The 15,439-nt window shown below is 38.4% G+C and overlaps 1 protein-coding gene across 2 annotated transcripts in view; it reads left to right on the top strand.

Moving 5' to 3' along the window:
• Positions 1 to 15,439, top strand: part of ZNF385D (zinc finger protein 385D) — a gene marked incomplete at its 5' end in the record, with an annotated part of 940,271 nt that overhangs the window by 683,482 nt on the left and 241,350 nt on the right. For both annotated transcript variants that reach the window (XM_082840504.1, XM_082840505.1), the window contains one exon: positions 14,768 to 14,910. In XM_082840504.1, coding sequence (XP_082696630.1) covers positions 14,768 to 14,910 — 143 coding nt within the window. The remainder of the gene's footprint in view (positions 1 to 14,767; positions 14,911 to 15,439) is intronic.

Here is a 15,439-nt window from a genome sequence, read left to right as displayed (position 1 = left end):
GAAGGTCTACACAGATTGGTGAGTGCTTGGAGAGGAAGCAAAGAATACATCACAGTAATATCACGTGGAAAGAACATGGGGAAAGAAAGATATTGATCAGGCTTTGGAGGAACAGTGAACTGTACACCCAGATGTGCTGGCATAGAGAAATTCATGTGGGCAAGTCCCAACTGAAAGGCACAGATCATGGAAAAAACAAGACCATATCACAAGATGACAGCATCTTTTTTTTTTCTCTTTTAATAGTGAGATGACTAACGCCTGGATGTTATGAACAGAATTACCCCTCAGGGTAATTCAGATGTAGCTAGGCAGGTTTAACTGCCTACATTAGCTGGCTTTGAACACTTGGTTTTTTAGCGAGACTAGATTGTGACACACTTCGGTGAAATAAAAGCTTTGTGGTAGCACTCTCAAGAATTATCAGATATTAATAAACATCCATTTGCCCCAGGTCTGGCCCTTTTTCCATCTTTGGTTTGAAGATATGGTATCTTTTTTTTTTTTTTTTTTTTTTTGTGGTACGCGGGCCTCTCACTGCTGTGGCCTCTCCTGTTGCAGAGCACAGACTCCAGACGCACAGGCTCAGCGGCCATGGCTCACGGGCCCAGCCGCTCCGTGGCATGTGGGATCTTCCTGGACCGGGGCACGAACCCGCATCCCCTGCATCGGCAGGCGGACTCTCAACCACTGTGCCACCAGGGAAGCCCTGGTATCTTTTTATCCAGAGCACTCCTTACTCAATATTGATTTCAACATCAAATTTTTAAAATTAGGTTGCCCTTTGAGGATTATCATCATTGATCACATGTGAAGATTCATAGACTGGCCATTGTCCTCTCAAGGAATGGAGAATTCCTTGAGAAGGAATTAATTCTTTCTGGCACAATCCCAGCAGGGTCTGCCTTCTGACAGTGGCTATGTTTGGCTCTGGGAAAGCTCTCCTCCTCAACCCCAAAAGGAGATGGACCCAGGAGAAAGCAAGACTTCTCTCCTATCGGCAGTGCATTCTAGAACAGACTGTATCAGGCACCTTATCTGCAAATTACTCCTCACTGGAGATTGTTGGTCTTGCATTGAAGCCTCAAAGTCTAATAGAACCTTCTATAGTGATGGAAATTTTTGTTTTTAACTGCAGTATACAGCGAAGTAGCCTTTGTCCGCACATGGCTGTCAAGCCCTTGAAATGTGGTTGGTGTGACTGAGAAACTGAATGTTTAATTTTACTTAATTCCAATTTAAAAGAACGGCACATGGCTAAAACCTACCACATGGGACAGCTCAGCACCAGAGCACTGTTTTTTATTAGTTACAAGTGATTTTGTGGAACGAAATCTTGGGAAATTCCTCTTGAGGAAAATTTTACATTTTTATGCTTACTGGTGCAGACATGAGAGGAAGTTTCCAGGCAAAAACTTTTGATCGCCTGTGAGGAGGTCCTTGTCCTGACTTATGCAGTGTTTGACAGAGGGGCTGAAGTGCAGAGGGATATATAGGATTAAATGTCTAAAACTCCTTACTCTGGTACCCTTGACAGAATCTCCCAGGCACCAGAAATTGTCATGAAAGTTGGGTAAATAAGTGAAAGATTCCACTTTTCTTCTAGTGAAGACTTGACTCAGTATATTGGCAACTAGATAATAGCAGTATTTTGATTTTGGTCCCAGTATTCAATAACTAACAGAGAAAACATTAGTTAGTCCTTTTTTATAGCTTCCTTCCGAAATGAGTTTTCAAGTGATTTACTGCATCATTTATTGTTTGTTTGTTTGTTTATATTTTTTCATATTCCTTTCCATTAAGGTTTATCACAGAATATTGAATATAGTTGCTATAAAACAGGACCTTGTTGTTTATCCATTCTATATATAATAGTTTGCATCCCAAACTCCCACTCCATCCCTCCCTTGCCCCCGTCCCATTTGTCAACCACAAGTCTGTTCTCTATGTCTGTGAGTCTGTTTCTGTTTTGTACATATGTTAATTTGTGTCATATTTTAGATTCCACATATAGGTGATATCATATGGTATTTGTCTTTCTCTGGCTTACTTCACTTAGTATGATAATCTCTAGGTCCATCTATGTGACTGCAAATGAAAAGGATTATTTCACCCTTTTTTTAAGGCTGAGTAATATTCCATTGGATTTACTGGAATATTTAAATACTACAACTTAAAATGAATAAATAAAGGATTTAAACAAGGGAGAATGGATCCCTCACATGGGCTTTCTTTCATGGGTAAAGTATGAGTCAGACAGTTGACTTGGCAAACGTTTCTGTGTCACTGTTTCCAGATCAGTGTTCCAGTTGCCCTGACTCACTCCCATTCTCACCTCATTCCTCTTTGTGGTCAAGGACAGGATGGATGAGGCAGCAGTCACCACCCTGTGTGGCTTAGTGCTGGCAACTGCCCCTGTGGACCAGACCCTGCTTTAATATTTGAATTGACCTGCCAAGTGCTGGTCACTTTAGGCCAATGAGGACCTTCAGCTCAGGTAGAAGGTGCTGGATCAATTTTCCAAACCTTAGTAAGTGAATCAACAATCTAAAACAGAGGAAAACTGAAAGCAATAAAAGAAAAATTGTGACCAAGTCACAGTAAATTCAAATTTTATCTCAAAATTTGTTTCTAGTTGTATCTTTCAGTTGGGAACAACATTTAAACAAAGATAGGAACTGAATGGGAGTTTGGATCACTTGAGGTTGAAGGAAACAGGATAAACATACAGTTCTCCTAGCTAAGGAATAAAAAATAATCTCAGCGACAAACTGCCCATTGTAATCCCTAACCTTGAGTTTTTTAGAGACAGCTGCACAAGGGAATACCACAAATACCTGTTTGCTTTTCTAATTTGGCAAGTAGATGTTAAAGAATGTAAACCAGAGGACTTTCAAACATTTGATATGATATTCGTGTCTTTCTGGATACATTCTCAAATATAGGGCAGAACCAGCATCTTCCCATGCAGATAAATATTGGTAATAAATACTGAATATTCCTTTATCTTCTCCTGTACAAGGAAAGTGTCTATTCCTTTTTCTTTTCTTTTTCTTTTTTTTTGAGCAGTGGTAAAATTTTCTCACAGGATTTCTGATTTAGTGCTTTCCGTTCTGGCTTCAAGGGAGCTGGCTTGCCTTGTATGACAAAACCGACTTCTTAGAGTGTTCTTTTTTGTTGTCATTTTGTTTGTTTTTGCTGATTTAATTTAAATGCTATTGGCATCAGTGTGTTGAAACTTGTTAAGGTTACTCAGGTTTACATCGAATGCCATTTTTTTACCTGTGTAATTGGAGGTGAGATGTAATTTAGGTAATAGCTTTGACTTTTGAGTTTGTAAATTGGGTAATATAATAGATACCTGACAGAATTTTTGTGCATTTTAAAGGAATTAAGGGTAAAACAGGGCCTAGTTCATACCAGTTACTCAATAGATTTATAAAGTTTAGCTTTTTTCTCAACGTTTGCTCCCATCCACCCTGGCTGGCCCATTTCACCAACAGCATCCCATGGCCATTGTTCTGTTTGTGTTAAATCAAGTTTTGCCTTTATGCCCCAAATCCATCATTTCTTTTCTATTTCTTGTTCATACTATCAGATCTAATTCTTTTATGTCCTCTATCACATAGACTCCAGAAATCCCCTCGTGCCCCTCCCTCCCCCAGTGCACATGACAAATTCTAACCAAAATAGTTGGGATTGGATGTGAATAATGTTCCACGTCTATCAAATTAGTTGCTTTGCAGGTAACTACTTAGGACTTGATGTTACATAAAATGTTCTTGATGTTCTCCTAATAAGTATAAATATTCTGAGCAGTTTAACAGTTTAACTATGGCTCACTGTTGACACTATTGAAATATATGTATGTATTTCAGTATAGATAAGCAAATATATACATATATATAATTAAATTGATGGTGAAAAAAGAGATATGATAGAAATTATTTCTCCCATCAGGAAATCAGGGATTTCTTCTGCTTTCTATAAATGTATATATATATATATATACTATGTAATGATAATATATTTTAACAATAAATATGTATTATGTATATTGTTTTTCAATGATTCACAGTTTTAAAGCATACACTGTCATGAATACCGAATAGCAGCAACCCTTGATCATTCTGAATGTTGGTTTTGTCACTTGGGGAAATGAATGATTAAGTAGTTGGTTAAGCTGTCAGACAGGACATCTGCGACTATTTGATGAAACCTGAATGCATCAAGTGCAGAAGTTCAAGGTTAAAATGTTGTATTATGGAAAGAATACTACTCCACTCTCAAGGAATATTTCAAAATATTGACTTGCAAAGTAGCCTCTTATTGTGAAGTCTCTCCTTCTGCAGGGGTCAAAATAAAAGTGAAGGATAGGCAGGTGCTTTTAAAATTATCTTGATTGACCTCTTTCAGGGAGCCTGGATTTGTGTCTGGACCAACCTGAACAGCTCCTCTGGAATTTACTGAATTCATTGAAACAAAAGACACTCCTCACTTAGCATCAACTGGCCAGACACTCTGCTAGGCACTTTATATACATTATCTCTAATACGGTAGCTTCAACTGACAATCACTGGTTTAGAATTCCTATTTATCTGTATAAATTATTAAAACAAACATTTCCAAATTTACATTTTAATTAGATTTGCATTTCAAAAATGCAAACTTCTGAAGTGAATGTGTCTTATTTTCTCAGATAGTATTAACAAATATTCATGAACAAATAGGTTATTCCGGTATTTTTTTCAAATTCACAAATTCATGCTTTTGTGAATACACAGCTGTCTTGTGAAAAAGCCAAAGTAATATTTAATATGTTTGCTCTATAGTTCAATTCAGAATTCTAAATATGAATATAAACTAACAAAACCAAACTTCAAAAAGGGACGGAGAGGAGTTTCATGAGTTTAGATCGCTTACTTCATCATATTTACCTTATTTCCCTTCATTATTCAATACCTTACTCAATATAGCTATAATAACTAATCTCTACTTAATGACTGTTTTTTTAGTTTAACTTTAATGGCATAGAGGAAATTTGGTATAGAGAGATATTAACTGCTCTGAAATCTGAATAATTTATTAAGGTTTAATTTTTAAAACCTGCGTAAATTAAAACTGCATAGGGTTTGAAATACATAGTACTAGATGTAGGCCGAGTTTCACATACAAACGGCAATATTTCCAGAAGTGTGACATTCCGATGAGTGAAGCAACATTGTCGGTAAATGGTAACAACGAAACAACTCTTTTTTACCTATAGTCCTGTCTACAAATTCATTATGTATTTTGAAGTTAATTATGTTCAGGATAATTTTAAAGTAAAGGAAATAAACAAAAATTGATGTCCTAAATGTAATACATTCTAATAAAAATGAAAGAATGAAATAGCTATTTTCTCAAGGAGCATATTTTAGTCTGCTTTACAGATGAAACATGTTATGTTTGCCAGTTTTGATTTTACACTATTTGCCAATAGTATTCTTACTGCTGAGCATATACAGATTGAGACAAGTAAAATATTTCAGAACTTATACTCATTTTAAAAGCAGAAATATTAGTCACAGGTAATTTTTGAGAGACAGGCTCAGTCTTGTGCCTCTCTATAGATCTGTAAGGCAATTACCTATTTTAGAATAAAGCAAGTCAGCATTTCACTCAGACTCAAGAATGGTTATACTCTTAAAAAAAAAAAAAAAAAAAAAAGAATGGTTATACTCTGATGTTATAGGTCAAGTTCTTCCAGCAGTGGATTCTTTCTTGGGGAACATCTCCTGTGAGGAGTGAGAGATACAGGGTTGGGCAAAGGGAAAAGTTGAACTGAGATGCAGTCACAACAGAGGCCTCAGTCTATCCTAGATTCTGTGAGGAGCTTTAGAGCTGAAATAGAGCTTCAGAGTCTCCCTGCCTTGAGGCAAGGGGAAGGAGCCACTAATTAAACCCTTGCGTGAATCCGTCATTGTATGGGGCTACCAGCCCCTCCACTGGGGAGGAAGTTTGACCTTGGGTGAGGTATCTCCCTTTGACCTCTGCAATGCTTGAGGAGGATCTCAAGTGAGAGTCTTCCATAGGGGGTCCCCCAGCAGGTGGGGGAGGGTGTGCCTCAGTCCAGAAGGGGGCTGTGGGGAGCACACCGCAGCATCCAGTACACCTGGGTTTGCCTAGCCAGTGGCCAAAGACTATGTGGTCAACATGGTCTCTCTTTTCCAACTATCTTTTACATTTCTCTCTTCAAATAGGTAGGAAAGGATGAACTCAAATAGTATCCCCAGCTTCCCCCCAGCTTTATGACTCTTCTTTGATGTTTTTAATCCCTTAGGTAGGGAACCCCAGTTGTAACACTGAGAGAGGGCCCTGAACTGTCTGTATAATGAAATGTAAATGAAATACATATCTCAGAGGAAGAGAGGTAGGAATTAACTTTCCCTAGCAATAGCATCAATGTATTTTTAATTCTTTGTTCCTCTCATTGTGGTGGATTAAAAAAAAAGAAGGTTGAGCTTTTCCAGAACCTCTTTGGCTGTTCTGAACCAGAGGGGACATAGAAATGAAATAATTCCAGAATATGTTCCTGCTAAATTGCATTCTTGTAATTATAAGGATGGAACGTCTCTGTGGAAGCAACATAAACAGCTAAAGAGTTTATCAACTTATTTTTTCTCTCCATGATATTATGTTAGCCATTAGCTGATTTCTGAGATTTTAGGGTCAAACAAGGTAATGGATATATATGAATGACTATCTTTTGCAAAACATGACCTGTGACACAGATAATAAATATTTAAAATGATTTATTTAAAGCTCACTGTTACTTGTGGACAGGTTAAACCACACCACTGATTTCAACCACAGCTTAGTTGACTTCTGAGTTTTCTAAAGAGGCGCCAACCAACATTTTATTTTGGTTCTTTAACTTTTTATCAAAAGAGAAATTGGAAAAAAACAAAAGAGAGAGAGAGAGAGAAATTGGTAGCAATACTAAATTCATGACAGGTCTATCACCAAAGTTTTATGAATGCCCTCTCTAAGAAAGTATACCACCAGGTGGACAATAAAATAAGTTTATGGTGTCCTCTGGCGAATGGAGACTTATTATGTTTTGCTCTTATCTCTGTTTTAACATTGACCCTCTATTTCCTGACTCATACTACTTTTTATTTAATTGGTTTGCTGTTTCAAACTGGCTGTTGTTGGCCTTGTAGCTGGTGAAGAACATTTCAAGAGAGAAGTAAAAAGTGGGAAAAAAAATACTGTTTTTGTTAATTTGGGTCCAGATGATTGGCCAATCAGGAGGGCCAGGAGAGCTAATGGTTTTTTTGGTATAGTTAATTAAATCCTGTGCTGATGGCTCCTGTTTTAGGTATTAAGTCACCCACCTTGTTAGTAGATACCCTGCTCCAATAGCATTGGATTTAACATTGCAGAATCATTTTTTAAATGTTGACCTTTGTTCAGGTAACTGATGAAGGGCAAGATGATGGTCTGTGTGCAATTGATGAGAACTGATCATGAGATTTCTAAAGATAATTTGTACGGGATCTCACTCTACTTTGTTTTAAAAGCAAGATGGCAGGCAGGGAAGTGACACAGACAGGAGCCTTTCTTTACTTTTCCTTTTTAAAAACTATTATTATTCTTTTATTGGAGTATAATTGCTTCACAATGTTCTGTTAGTTTCTGATGCGCAATGAAGTGAATCAGCTCTATGTATAGATATATCCCCTCCCTCTTGGACCTCCCTTCCACCCCCACCATCCCACCCATCTAGGTCATCACACAGCACTGAGTTGAGCTCCCTGTGCTATATAGCAGGTTCCCACTAGCTATCTACTTTACACATGGTAGTGTATATAAGTCAATCCTAATCTCCCAATGTTCCCACCCTCCCCTTTCCCCCCTGTGTCCACATATCTGTTCTCATCAGATATCATATCTGTTCTCATCAGAAACACGTCATATCTATGTCTTCGTTTCTATTCCTGCCCTGCAAATAGGTTCATCTGTACCATTTTTCTAGATTCCACATATATACGTTAATATACGATATTTGTTTCTCTCTTTCTGACTTACTGCACTCTGTGTGACACACTCTAGGTCCATCCGCATCTCTATAAATGAACCAGTTTCATTCCTTTTTAGGGCTGAGTAATATAACATTGTATATATGTACCACATCTTCTTTATCCATTCATCTGTTGATGGACATTTAGGTTGCTTCCATGTCCTGGCTATTGTAAATAGTGCTGCAATGAACACTGAGGTACATGGGTCTTTTTGAATTATGGTTTTCTCCTGGTATATGCCCAGTAGTGGGATTGCTGTGTCATATGGTAGCTCTATTTTTAGTTTTTTAAGGAATGTAAAATAGCTGTATCAATTTACATTCCCACCAACAGTGCAGGATGGTTCCCTTTTCTCCACACCCTCTGCAGCATTTATTTTTTGTAGATTTTTTGATGATGGCCATTCTGACTGGTGTGAGGTGATACCTCATTGTAGTTTTGATTTTCATTCCTCTAATAATTTGTGATGTTGAGCATCTTTTCATGTGCCTCTTGGCCATCTGTATGTCTTCTTTGGAGAAATGTCTATTTATGTCTTCTGCCCATTTTTGGATTGGGTTGTTTGTTTGTTTGATATTAAGCTCCATGAGCTGTTTGTATATTTGGGGGGATTAATCCTTTGTCCATTGCTTCCTTTACAAATATTTTTTCCCATTCTGAGGGTTGTCTTTTCATCTTGTTTATGGTTTCCTTTGCTGTGCAAAAGCTTTGAAGTTTCATTAGGTCCCATTTGCTTATTTTTGTTTTTATTTCCATTACTCTACAAGGTGGATCAAAAAAGATCTTGCTGTGATTTGTGTCAAAGGGTGTTCTTCCTATGTTTTCCTCTAAGAGTTTTATAGTGTCCAGTCTTACATTTAGGTCTTTAATCCATTTTGAGTTTATTTTTATATATGGTGTTAGGGAGTGTTCTAATTTCATTCTTTTACATGTAGCTGTCCAGTTTTCCCAGCACCACTTATTGAAGAGACTGTCTTTTCTCCATTGTATATCCTTACCTCCTTTGTCATAGATCAGGTGACTATAAGTGTGTCGGTTTATCTCTGGGCTTTCTATCCTGTTCCATTGATCTATATTTCTGTTTTTGTGCCAGTACCATCCTGTCTTGCTATCTGTAGCTTTGTAGTATAATCTGAAGTGAGGGAGCCTCCAGATCCATTTTCCTTTCTCAAGATTGCTTTGGCTATTCAGTGTCTTTTGTGTTTCCATACAAATTGTAAAAATTTTAGTTGTAATTCTGTGAAGAACGCCATTGGTAATTTGATAGGGATTGCATTGAATCTGTAGAATGCTTTGGGTAGTATAGTCATTTTCACAATATTGATTCATCCAATCCAAGAACATGGTATATTTCTCCATCTGTTTGTGTCATCTTTGAGTTCTGTCATCAGTGTTTTATGGTTTTCGGAATACGAGTCTTTTACCTCCTTAGGTAGGTTTATTCCTAGGTATTTTATTCTTTTTGTTGCATTGGCAAATGGGATTGTTTCCTTAACTTCTCTTTCTGATATTTTGTTGTTAGTGTATAGGAATGCAACTATTTCAAATACATTGATTAAATCTATTAGTTTTTTGGTGGCATTTTTAGGATTTTCTATGTATAGTATCATGTCATCTGCAAAAAACGACAGATTTACTTCTTCTTTTCCAATTTATATGCCTTTTATTCCTTTTTCTTCTCTGATTGCCATGGTTAGGACTTCCAATACTTTGTTGAATAGTAGTGGTGAGAGTGGACCTCCTTGTCTTGTTCCTGATCTTAAAGGAAATGCTTTCTGTTTTTCACCATTGAGAATAATGTTTGCTGTGTGTCTGTCATATATGGCCTTTATTATATTGAGGTAGATTCCCTCTATGCCCACTTTCTGGAGAGTTTTTATCATAACTGGGTGTTGAATTTTGTCAATACTATTTTCTGCATCTATTGAGATGATCATGTTTTTTATTCTTTAATTTGTTAATATTGGTGTATCACATTGATTGATTTGTGTATATTGAAGAATGCTTGCATTCCTGGGATAAATCCCATGGTACATGATCCTTTTAATGCGCTGTTGGATTCTGTTTTTTAGTATTTTGTTGAGATTTTTGCGTTTATGTTCATCAGTTATATTGGTCTATAATTTTCTCTTTTTTGTGATATCTTTATCTGGTTTTGGTATCAGGATGATGGTGGCCTCATAGAATGAGGTTGGGAGTGTTCCTTCCTCTGCAATTTTTTGGAAGAGTTTGAGAAGGATAGGTGTTAGCTCTTCTCTAAATGTTTGATAGAATTCGCCTGTGAAGCCATCTGGTCTTGTACTTTTGTTTGTTGGAAAATTTTTAATTACAGTTTCAATTTCATTACTTGTGATTTTTCTGTTTATATTTTCTAATTCTTCCTGGTTCAGTCTTGGAAAGTTGTACCTTTCCAAGAATTTGTCCATTTCTTCCAGGTTGTCCATTTTATTGGCATATAGTTGCTTGTAGTAGTCTCTTATTATCTTTTGTATTTTTGCGGTGTCAGTTGTAATTTCTCCTTTTCTCCTTTTTCATTTTTAATTTTATTGATTTCAGTCCTCTCCCTTTTTTTCTTGATGAGTCTGGCTAAAGGTTTATCAATTTCGTTTATCTTTTCAAAGAATCAACTTTTAGTTTTATTGATCTTTTCTTTTGTTGTCTTCATTTCTATGTCAGTTATTTCTGCTCTGATCTTTATGATTTCTTTCCTAATAACTAACTTTGGTTTTTTTTGTTGTTCTTCTTCTTCTTCTTCTTTCTCTAGTTCCCTTAGGTGTAAGGTTAGATTGTTTATTTGAGATTTTTCTTGTTCTTGATGTGAGATTGAATTGCTGTAGACTTCCATCTTAGAACTGCTTTTGCTGCATCCCATAGGTTTTGGGTTATTGTGTTTTCATTGTCATTTGTTTCTAGGTTTTTTAAAATTTCTTCTTTGATTTCTTCAGTGATCTCTTGGTTATTTAGCAGTGCACTGTTTAGCCTCCATGGGTTTGTGCTTTTTATAGTTTTTTCCCCATAATTGATTTCTAATCTCATAGCATTGTGGTCAGAAATGATGCTCGATATGATTTCAATTTTCTTAAATTTTCCAAGGCTTGATTTGTGACCCAAGATGTGATCTGTCCTGGAGAATGTTCCATGTGCACTTGAGAAGAAAGTGTTTTCTGCCATTTTCTGGTGGAATGTCTTATAAATATCAGTTAAGTGTGTTTGGTCTGTTGTGTAATTTAAAGCTTGTGTTTCCTTATTTATCTTCTGTCAGGATGGTCTGTCCATTGGTGTAAGTGGAGTGTTAAAGTCCCCCACTATTATTGTGTTACTGTCAATTTCCCCTTTTATGACTTTTAGCATTTGCCTTATGTATTGAGGTGCTCCTATGTTGGGTGCATAAATATTTACAATTCTTATATCTTCCTCTTGGATTGATCCCTTGACCATTATGTAATGTTGTTCCTTGTCTCTTGTAATAGTCTTTATTTTAAAGTCTATTTTGTCTGATATGAGAATTGCAACTCCAGCTTTCTTTTGATTTCCATTTGCATGGAATATCTTTTTCCATCCCCTCACCTTCCGTCTGCATGTGTCCCTAGGTCTGAAGTGTGTCTTTTGTGGGCAGCATATATACAGGTCTTGTTTTTATATGCATTCAGCCAGTCTATGTGTTTTGGTTGGAGCATTTAATCCATTTACATTCAAGGCAATTATCGATGTGTGTGTTCCTATTACCATTTTCTTAATTGTTCTGGGTATTTTTCTGTGGGTCTTTTTCTTCTCTCGTATTTCCCACCTAGAGAAGTTCCTTTAGCATTTGTTGTAAAGCTGGTTTGGTGGTGCTGAATTCTCTTAGCTTTTGCTTGTCTGTGAAGCTTTTGATTTCTCCATTGAATCTTAATGAGATCCTGCTGGGTAGAGTAATCTTGGTTGTAGGTTTTCCCCTTTCATCACTTTAAATACATCCTGCCACTGCCTTCTGACCTGCAGAGTTTCTGCTGAAAAGTCATCTGAAAACCTTATGGGAATTCCCTTGTATATTATTTGTTGCTTTTCCCTTGCTGCTTTTAATATTTTTCCTTTGAATTTAATTTTTGTTAGTTTGAGTAATATGTGTCCTGGTGTGTTTCTACTAAGGTTTATCCTGTATGGGACTCTCTGTGCTTCCTGGACTTGGGTGGCTGTTTCCTTTCCCATGTTAGGGAAGTTTTCGACTATAATCTCTTCAAATATTTTCTCAGACGCTTTCTCTTTCTCTTATTCTTCTGGCACCCCTATAATTCGAATGTTGGTGTGTTTAATGTTGTCCCAGAGGTCTCTGAGACTGTCCTCAATTCTTTTCATGCTTTTTTCTTTATTCTGCTCCACGGCAGTTATTTCCACTATTTTATCTTCCAGGTCACTTTACCATTCTTCTGCCTCAGTTATTCTGCTATTGATTCCTTCTAGAGTATTTTTAATTTCAGTTATTGTGTTGTTCATCACTGTTTGCTTGTTCTTAAATTCTAGGTCCTTGTTAAAAATTTCTTTTATTTTCTCCATTCTGTTTCTGAGATTTTGTATCATCCTTACTATCATTACTCTGAATTCTTTTTCAGGTAGGTTGCCTATTTCCTCTTCATTTATTTGGTCTTGTAGGTTTTTACCTTGTTCCTTTGTCTGTAATATATTTTTTTGCCATCTCTTTTTTTTTTTGATGGGTGGGGCTGTGTTCCTGTCTTGCTGGTTGTTTGGCCTGAGTCTTCCAGTATTGGAGTTTGCAGGCAGGTGGGTAGAGCTGGGTCTTGTTGCTGAGATGAAGACCTCTGGGAGGCCTCACTCCAATTAATATTCCCTGGGGTCTGAGGTTCTCTGCTAGTCCAGCGGTTTGGACTCAGAGCTCCCACCACAGGAGCTCGGGCCCAACCCCCGGCCTGGGAACCAAGATCGCGCAAGCCAGGTGGCACAGCCAAAGACAAAAAGGAATAGAACAATAACAAAGAATAAAAGTAAAATAAAATTAGAAAAATAAAAAATATGTTATAAAAAATAAACGTATAAATGAAACAACAACAAGATAAAAGAGAACCACATAGCAAGAAAAAAACAACAAAAAGAAGGCCGAAAAAGGCCGTGGCTGTGGGAAGTGGAGTTTAGGCGGGGGCAGGGCCTAGGCAGGGTGGGGCTTAGGTGGGGTGGGGCTTAGGCAAGGGGCAGGGCTTAGGCAGGGTGGCAGGGCTTAGGTGGGGGGCAGACCTAGGCTCAGGACCCAAACAGCCAGAAAAGGCCCTAGGGGTGTGGGGGGCAGGGCTTAGGCTCAGCACCACACAGCTGGAGGGGGCCTTGGTGTGCGGAGGTTTAGTCCAGGACCCGAGTGGGCAGAGGAGATGCTGGCCATGTTCCCTTCTGATCCTCTGATCCCCCGAACATCTCTCCATGTCCACCTGATCCCCTCGTAGTGAGTGGGCCCCTCCCCTCCCCCAACTGCCCCTTAGGTGTGTTGGTCCCCTCCCGCCTCTACTTCTCCTCCCCTCTCACTCCACTCCACATCCTACCCACTCACTCGGGGGTTCCCCCTGTCCCCTTAGGTGTCTGAGGTCCTGCACCAGCACCTGGTAGGTGCCCTAGTTGTCAGGAGATGCAAACTTTGCATCCTCCTACTCTGCCATCTTCTCTTTTCTGTCTCCTGGAATTCTTTTCCATGAGAAAGGAATAATTCTAGTGCATTTTGTTTTCCTCATGCTTCTTGGATTCTCACCAGCAGGTTTTTACAGTCCATTGCTTGCCTCTCAGATTAGAAGAATGCTGGCATATTTTAACAGTTTCCTAGGATTCAAACAGCCTTTAATTAACAGCCAATTGATGCTTTGGAATGTTACCAAAGTATGAGAGACATAACAGGGAGATGGGCTCCTTTCAGCTTCTGAATGCAGTGGAATCCTAGAACAGGGGGCAGAGGTAGGAGTCCGTTGCAAACAGCCTTTGCCCACTGGTATGCAAGGGAGCTCTCTGTGTTGCCATAATATTCCATTGCCTGCTCATTGGTGACCTTCTAAATTCCACCTACTTATGACTGGGAAGGAAGGGGGCAGCTAGTCTTGAATGTTTAAAGCCACAGGGGTGCTAAATAGCTCAGGGATCACATGATATGTAGCTGGATTTGCTGGTTTTAACCCTCCAGTTGCCAGGGAAGTAAGGTACAGCTGCCTGCATTTGCGTTAAGTTTCTTTTCTGTGCCAGGTTCATGTCATCTTGCTGCCAGAGTTTTGGATGCGGTGGAAAAGAGCAGCTCTGTAAAAGAATCCCTCAGACTGCATGTATATTTTGAGCAGGAGTTAGTTTTCAAAGAGGGATGGGGGAGCATTGGAGGGGTTTTCCCTTTGAATCAAGGGATGTTGCTTATAGATTTGTAGCTGACTCAGTCCCGGGTTGTAGGCAGGAAAAGAAGGATGGATTGGGGAGTATGAAATGTTCGAAATGTTAACAATTCCTTATGTAACCAGATAGTTTTAATCCAAGAGGGAAAAAGGAGCAGCTCAACTGGTTTTCTCTGCTTAATGGCACATCTGCTCGTTGGCCGGTTCCCAGTTGAGGTCAATACACTCCATGTCTTGTTTTTTCCAGTGACCCATAAAGCTGGCCTTTTGGTCTCAAAAGAGACCTTGGTGTTTGTGTTGTGTGTTTAATATGCACCATGTCCCTGATCGCTCCGTTTGTTCTCCTCTGTGCAGGTGGTACATGCCAGAGCCCCGCTCTCCCAGCCCTGGTCCGTCCACCAGCCCCTCCTTTGCAACCATCGCTGGATATTAAACCGTTTCTTCCCTTTCCTCTTGACACTGCGGCCGCAGTCAACCTCTTCCCCAATTTTAATGCGGTAAGTCCCACATCATCTGCATATGCCAGGGTGGTAGGTACTGGAAAACCTTAAGGGCCAGGAGTGAGCTGCTCACTACCTCTCATTTACTCTATGCTTTGTTCCATAGATTGTCTGAAAGCACATCAGGGTTAGTTGTCTGCCTCGTTGTGTAAGGTCCCCAGAGCCAGGCTCCTTCAAAGGGAAAATGAAAAGAGATGTAATCTGATTAGGTTGATCATGAATTCATGTCTCCCTTTTAGTGTCCTTTTGGACAACACTAACCATTTTATTAGTTTATTTTCCATGCCAAATTCAATTTAATTGAAATTTAATGAATGTGTTAGAGAGCATTCAAATTCAAGTAGATGTCTAAAAACTTAAACATGTGTTTCTTCTCTCTGGGCCTTTTACTTTAATTTTCAAATCTGTTATTTCTTTTCTGATTTAATAAAGAGGACCCTTATAATCACACTAGAGATACATTCCATGTATACAGCACATTTTCTCTCTTAACTTAAAACAGTGTAGGGTTCTGGTACCAAGAATT

This window comes from Leucopleurus acutus (assembly GCF_964270905.1).
Source record: "Leucopleurus acutus genome assembly, chromosome: 5".
Classification (NCBI taxonomy): Eukaryota; Metazoa; Chordata; class Mammalia; order Artiodactyla; family Delphinidae; genus Leucopleurus; species Leucopleurus acutus.
The sequence above is the reverse complement of the archived record's forward strand: the minus strand, read 5'-3'. Positions and strand labels throughout refer to the sequence as shown.